Source organism: Nestor notabilis, unplaced genomic scaffold, assembly GCF_000696875.1.
Source record: "Nestor notabilis isolate BGI_N333 unplaced genomic scaffold, ASM69687v1 scaffold21056, whole genome shotgun sequence".
Lineage (NCBI taxonomy): Eukaryota > Metazoa > Chordata > Aves > Psittaciformes > Psittacidae > Nestor > Nestor notabilis.
Window position 1 is genome coordinate 5,644 of NW_009931749.1, and position 7,382 is coordinate 13,025.

The 7,382-nt window shown below is 43.1% G+C and overlaps 1 protein-coding gene across 1 annotated transcript in view; it reads left to right on the forward strand.

The window, feature by feature from the left end:
• LOC104406928 (protein unc-119 homolog A-like) overlaps positions 1-6,193 on the forward strand; it is a 10,958-nt gene extending 4,765 nt beyond the window's left edge. The window contains exons 2-5 of the mRNA XM_010016052.1: positions 3,159-3,272; positions 4,126-4,228; positions 5,085-5,257; positions 6,081-6,193. Coding sequence (XP_010014354.1) covers positions 3,159-3,272; positions 4,126-4,228; positions 5,085-5,257; positions 6,081-6,193 — 503 coding nt within the window. The remainder of the gene's footprint in view (positions 1-3,158; positions 3,273-4,125; positions 4,229-5,084; positions 5,258-6,080) is intronic.
• The last annotated feature ends 1,189 nt before the right edge of the window (positions 6,194-7,382 follow it).

Genomic DNA, 7,382 nt, shown 5'->3' on the forward strand with positions numbered 1-7,382 from the left:
GTGAGAAGTAGCTGCTAATACCAGGGTTGGGCAAGTTGCAGGAGTTTGCTCTTGAAAACAAGTTCAACTCAGTTGGGAAAGTCTTTCCAGGAAGAGTCTGCGGATGTGGGAATTAACTGGGCGTTAGGGAGGAGTAGGAAATGCTCCCCTTTTGTGACCTGTTTTTGCACTACTTAACTTACGTTCTTCAAGACAAAAGCCAATCTAAGGTTTCCTAAGACTGTGCTGATGTGCCCATCCCTTCATTCCTTGTTCAGTGTGCTCTCTATCAGCCCTGAATCAGGTGGGCACTGAAGGCTTGTTCAGGGAGATATTGTGATTATTTGGTTCTTAATGGGGAAATCTGCTGCAGGGGAAGTGGAAGAAACAAGGAAATGTTCTGTCCTCAGAGACCAAGCCTACTTTCCTTGTCATGATCCACTTCACTCAGTGGAGGTTTGAGCTGTCTAACTAAAATAGGCATGGATGCTGCCTCCACATCCCAAATTGTGGTGACGGTGAATTAGGATAATGAAAGCACATGATGCATTTAAATGCGTCACGGAAGTGTGGGCAACTGGGCCCTACAGGAGTTTAAAAATAAGTCTGTTTGGGATGAGCTTAGCAAATTTGACAGTGCTCGGCAAAGCAGAAGTACTCACCAGTTGCAAGCAGCCTGTTCCCAATCACACCTTCCAGTGTAGCTGTGGGATTCTGTTATGTGTTGGGGGAAAAAGCCCAGCATATTGCTGCTTTACTTGATTTTTTTAACAGGAATTGCAGCAAGCAAATGTAATACAGACAGAGGGGAATATATATACCTCTCTTTGTTTTTCCTGCTAGGAGACTGGGCACTGCCAGGGGAGGAAAACCACTTGATTGCTGTATTCTGGCAGCTGATCTTCCCAGATGTCATCCAGTTAGACACTGGCATGTTGATCTAAAACAAAACAAAAAAAGGTTTAAAATATTAAGGCTTAAAATATTTTCAGTGCAAAAAGAGTTGGGAAATATAATGCAGGGGTGAAAACATCAATGAGCAGGAGCCTGGTGGGGCTTGTGCTCAGGGCTTACTCTTTGGTGGCTCTGCTTGGCTCTCCTCTCCTCCAGATGAGTCATGGACACTGTTACTGCAGCAACGCTGCTGCCAAGGAGGGGGATAAAGCTGTTGCCATGGTGCTGGATGGGCAGGAATTCTGCAGGAGTAAAAACACTTAATAATTAACTTGCAGACAAGCGCAGCCTCAGACATGCCTGTGTGCTCGAGGGAAGGTGTCCCCAGCTCCCAGGCGACTGCTCTGGTTCAGCCCCTCGCTGGTCCGAGCGTGGTTGTGGGCCAAGGGAAGCGAAGCTGAGGCCATGGGAAGCTCTGCCTCTGTCAGTCTGTGGTTTGCTGTTTGGAGCTGGAGAAGCTGTGGGATGGGATCAGGAAGGTTTGGGCTGGCTGATGTGTTAGAACCTAAAGTCATCGTGTAATTAGGACATCTACCTGAGGATTGCTGAACCTCAGGGCTTAAGGCAAGGGGTTGATTTAGATTTCTGTCCTGTCTCCTCCTCTACTGTTAAGCTGTTCTATCTAACATTAGTGTTTCCTTGTGGTAGTAAGAAGGTTGAGCTTTTATCTTGTTCTCCCTGACAGCGTTGGGTACTGGTGTTAGTTTCCCTTTGTGCTGTGTTGACAGGAAAGGGAAACCTCCCTGCCAAATGCCAGAGATGCTTTGAACACAGTCCTCTCTGTTAAAGGCCAATCCTTTCAGCATTCCCTGTATGGTGGTGAAGATGGAGAGCAATAAAGATGTCCATTTAACACCTTTGTTCCTTGAACCCAGTGAGCACTTGGAGTGTTCTCCAAGTTAAGGAGATTTGCAGAGAATAAAAGGCTTCTAGGAAAGTACAGGTGCTGGATGTGCACTTCTTGCTAGGAGCAATCTTCCCCAGTGCTGACTACAGCTATCTTTGTCTCTCCCTACAGAGGGACCTGATTGCTGTAATTACACATCCCAGCATGAGGGCCTCGCTGTCTGGTACTTGCAATGTGTGGCCATTGGGATATTCTCTTACTACACCACAGCAATCTTTTATTAACTCCTTATCTATGGGATGTGCTAACCACTGCCCTTGACCAGTAACCCCCAACCATGATGTGGGATTTGTTATATCTAAGTAAGGGTTGCAATGGGTAGGTGTGATCTCTGAGTAACACATAACTTGTTTTCACAGTCGATGAATAAGCCTTAAGTGGATGGATGTATTTGAATTTTAGGAATAGGAAAGCAGACAGGAATAAGTGATCAACTCAGACTAACAGCAGGATTTAGAATTAGGATGTTCACGTATTACTTTCACCTTAACCTCCAAGTCTACAATGTGCAGATGCGCAGTTGGTCAAAAGCTAACCTGGCTTGTGTGCATGCCTTTATTTGCATGCTTTTATTTAGGATAAAGTAAGTTACTGGAGCTGCTTTCTGTGCTTGTATGTGAGTGAAAATGAAGTACCACTGGTCTTTCCCCAGAGAGGAGGCTGGTACCCTGCTCAGGAAGCCATCTCAGGGCACAGCAAGGCTGAAGCCAGAAACAATGTCTTTCTCCCAAAGATACTGACTTTGGTGGAAGCAGGGAAGGGCTTTGTTCCCAGACTGTTTTCCTACTACAGGGGAAAGCTTCAACACCGTTTTCAGTGCTGAGGAAATAGAATCCTTGCTTGGGACAAGCATCAGTGGAGAGGAGCGGCCATCCTTTGTCTGCAGAGGGCTGGAGATAGGGGAGGTGGCACAAGGGAGGACACTCCTGTTCCAATTAAGTGCAGCTTAGTGCTCACAAAGCTGCTTAGCCCTTGTGTTCTGCCAGAGGGCAGTTTTTAAACCAGGCAAAGCCTCTTACACTGAAAAGGGTAGGATTTGATGGAGGTGCTGACTATTCTCAATGCCCTGAGGAGAAACGGATGCAGAAGATGCTGGCACAGGGTTGGAAAAAGGTGATGACCTCCCTGTCCTGTCCAAGCAGGGCAGTGTGAACATTCAGACCTGAGACTGGCTTCGTAGATACCACTTTTGGATCACAAACAGCAGTAGTGGAGATGCCTTTGGGCTGCTCTCCCTGCTGGCTGTGACCTCTAAGGAATAGCCAGAAATACCTTGGTAGTTGTGGGCAACCTTTATTTAATTTCCTTTCCTCTGCAGATTATCTGTGCACTCCTGAGGAAAATGTTTACAAGATAGACTTTACCAGGTTCAAAATCCGGGACATGGAATCTGGCACAGTCTTGTTTGAAATCACCAAACCAGCAGCTTCAGGTGAGTGCACACACAACATATTGTTTTCATGGAGAAACAAACACTAGTCTCTGCTTCCTTTTGCCTTTTCCTACTCATTTTACTCAATACATTCCCCCAAAACGGGAGATGCTCTCAACTGCAAGAGGGCTAGAGGCCCAGCTTGCACCAAAGTATTATTCAGGTGTCCCTTTGTACCAACACAGTGAACAGAACTCCTTGCTGCTGTAGTCATGATTACCATCTGTGATGAGAAGGGACAGATGGGTGTTGTAAACAGAAACAGAGGAGGAGGAGGAGATCACTGCGTGTTCGTTTCATGGCTGTTCATCAGCTAGAGTCCCCCTGTGCATGGTTTAACTGGAAGTCTAATATCTTTTCCTCAGGAATCAGGAAAATGGTATTTCCAAAAGGGTCAAACTTTCTCAATTGTGCAAATTAGACAAACTGAAAAATTGCCTTTTTTTCCTCTTTTTCATAATCTTTAGGTGTTATTTATAGCCATCAAAGTGTTACCTATTGCCAGTGGAGATAAAACCCCAGGGCAGCTGCTCTTTTCCTGATCAAGCACTCTTCTAAGAAGTTTTCTGGAAGTTCTTTGTAGCTAGCAAACCAGACATGCTAAGGTGAAATGGTTTGTTCAGTGCCACACTGCAGTCCTGAATCAGAGGCAGGAGCAGTAGGTCACTTCAGAATACAAGAAGTGCATCAAACGAAAGGGCCATCCTCTGTCTCTGGGTGACCAGCAGTGGATGCCTTAGAGAGGATCAGGCTTTCTCAGAAGAGTTTCCTGGCTTTTATGACTCAATAACGTGTGACTGAGGGTATTTTCACTGGGTTTCTGTTTCTCAGACTTTACTTTGTGCTTTTCTAGAACGTGAACACAATGACAGGAAGGACATTGATCCCAATGCTGGACGCTTTGTTCGCTATCAGTTTACTCCAGCTTTTCTTAGACTTCGGCAAGTGGGAGCCACGTAAGTAATTGCTCCTCGGCTACTTTTTCTAGTAAAGGAAACAACTGAAATCCTATTAAAAAAAGGCTCTGACTTGTTGATCCTGTCAGGAAGTTGATTTAATAGGGACCTTGTGTTGTTATGAGGATTTCCAAGCCTCTTTGCTGGATGCTTTGCTTTCTCCATCCCTTTAGCTTGTTTATTTACCTCTGGAATAGGCATGGCATTGAAGAGATTAGTGTTCAGAGGTGCAAAATAAGGTGGACAGACTACCCAGACATTCCAATGCTTTTCTGTGCATTATAGTTTGTCAGAGGCTCTGCCAGCTTCACAAGATGTGTCTGCAGCCTTCCCTATTGCATTCCCAAAGAATGCAAATAATCCATAAATGCACATGAAATGCTGAAGTAATGTTGGATACTTTATGTACTTGAATTATCTTTGATGTGTCTGGTAGTACTGCTTGCATCCATCAATAAACCACACCATGGAGATTGGGCTTCTTTTTAATGCCCACCAAAGTAACTTGTATCAAACCCCAAAGTGATAAGGAACTGGTAGTGAAGTGCCTATGATGTAGCTGTAGGGATCTTTCCTTCACTAAAGATGAGCTTAATTGTAAAATTGTCTTGCATTTGTCTTTTGAGTACTTGAGTAAAAAGAGTCAAGCTATAGTATAATCTATGATTTGTAATGCTCTGTTGTGTCTGTGTAGCATGCTTTAAGAAAAAGAGGAAATGATGATTTGATCAGTAGCATTGCTTTATGTTTTTGTCTGGTGTTTGTTTTAGAAGAGCTCTCTCTTCTACCTCTCAGCAATGGTTGCGAATCTTGCTTAAGTGAGAAAGCTCATTTCAATCTTCTCCTTCTTTTCCAGGGTGGAATTCACAGTAGGAGACAAACCCATTAATAACTTCCGCATGATTGAGAGGCACTACTTCCGGGATCAGTTGCTTAAGAGCTTTGATTTTGAATTTGGGTTCTGCATCCCCAGCAGTAAAAATACTTGTGAGCACATCTATGAGTTCCCACAGCTCTCCGAGGATCTCAGTAAGCTCTTTAATTACTGGGTGACCACGCAGTGATGCTAATCTGGGGTGTTTTGAACAAGGCCTTTTCCTAAAAGCTGGCTGTAGAAAGTGGGTAGGAAGAGGACTTCCAGGTAGTTTCGCATCCGTGTTAATGCAGATTTTGTCTTCTAGTAGCACGTGTCTCATCACCCACCAGACAGTTGCTGGGAAGCTTCAGTGTCAGGGAGAGAAGATAATTGTGTTATAAAACAACTAAGGAAAAAAAAGAGGATTAAAAAGACATCCAATAAATGGATGGCTTAAACATTATGTTCTGGTTTAATGTTTGATGCGCTGTATTGATAACTTGAGAGTTCGTAGTAGGAACATAACTTTTATTTTCTCTCCTCTCTTCCAAGATACAATAGCAGCAGTACTAAATCTCTGTGATCTGATATTCTTTACAACCCCTAATCACTTATGTCAGCACTGATATGGCAGTGTGTGGAGAAAACAGCAGTGCACTGCTGCTTGCTTACTGTCACACCTGAACCAGTTTCTTTTGTGTTGCCATTTAAAAGCAAACGCAAATCCCCACTCCAAACTCTAGTGTGGTATTGTTTTGAGGTTAGGTAGAGCACATACATTTGGTATGGTGCCTTAATGTACTTTGGTTATGTTTGAGTTCTCTAAAAGATAAATGTCAATGAATGATTTGGTAGGTTTCTGGTTTGGTTTTTGAGTTTGCTGTGATCTGAGCAGTGCTATTAAATGTAATGAACCCCCGTGCAGAGCGTTGCCCTCAGTGAGGCTTCTGTGGAACATGATTAATTTATATGTATTTTTTATTTCCCCCCCTGTAGTTCGAGAGATGATCCTGCATCCATATGAGACACAGTCGGACAGTTTCTACTTTGTAGACAACAAGCTCGTGATGCACAACAAGGCAGATTATTCCTACAGTGGAGGACCTTGAGCACAGGATGGGCAGCCAACCCGAGCTGGCCTTCCCCTTCCTATGAAAGCCGTCAGGGATAGCAACACCTCCAGTTCCGTTGCCTACAACGTCAACTGGACAAGGATCCACAACCCAAGGACTCTTTGCCACAGTAGGAGTTTCATGACTAAATTTGCCAGTCTCATCTTTATCGAGCTTTGAAGCAGACCCAGTTCTTCAGAACTTTAAGCGGTTCTAAATGGTCTTTGGATACCACTTCCCTAAGTTCTTTCAGTGTCTGCTCTGAAAATGGCCTTGTGGGACCAGAGGGATTTTGCCCTAATTCTGTGGATTTGTGTTCTTGCCCTCAAATATCTTTTAGGACATGGTTGCTTTTGTAAAGAATGTGATCTGAGAAACCACCTGAGTGGATGGATGCAAATGCAGAGTTCTGTTGATTTGTTTCACTGGGTCAGTTTCTCTTGTACATCCCATTGAAAATGTCAAGTGTAACATAAGAGCAAGTTTCATCTTTAGATTAGTTCTCTAAAATTGATATTTCATCCTTCAGGTTTGGTCCTTCAAGTAATATTCTGTTTAATAGTGGAAACTTGCAGTGAAGACTGATAGTTCAGTGACAGAGCTGTTTTAAATCAGGTACTGTCCTTTTACATTTCAGATGAAGGCAAAATAGCACTGAGGGTTTACAAATCTCCATAAGCATTTTCCACTGATTTCAGTTTTTCCAAAGTGATTGCAGAATAATCAGAAAAAATGGAAGGATTTTAGCTTTATTTAACATTTTTACATAGCTAACACTCAGCCTATTCGTGCTATATGTTTTCCATGTCAATTTTGTTTCATCTCTGCTCAATACTAAGATAAGGGCTTCAGCACTGCTTGTTAGAGCAATGCTTTCATTTGTCTAGGGCAGTTGGAGAGTGTTGGAATTTCCAGTTTTCCGTTTGTATCTGAATTTGAAGAATGTTATGACAGTGTTTTCCCTTTGTTAAAAATGTTTTGCATTGGGTATTAATATAGGTGAAACACTAAGTCTAATAATGTTAGTCTTACTGTCTAACATTAGGTCTAATATAACAAGTCTATAATGTAGGACTTTATGCACAGCAAAAATTGAGCAAGAGCTCTCTTTTCAGACTCTAAGAAGTTTAAGACCATTTTTTTCCAAGTTTCTCAGCACGTGCTTCTTAGAAAGACAGAAGTGCAA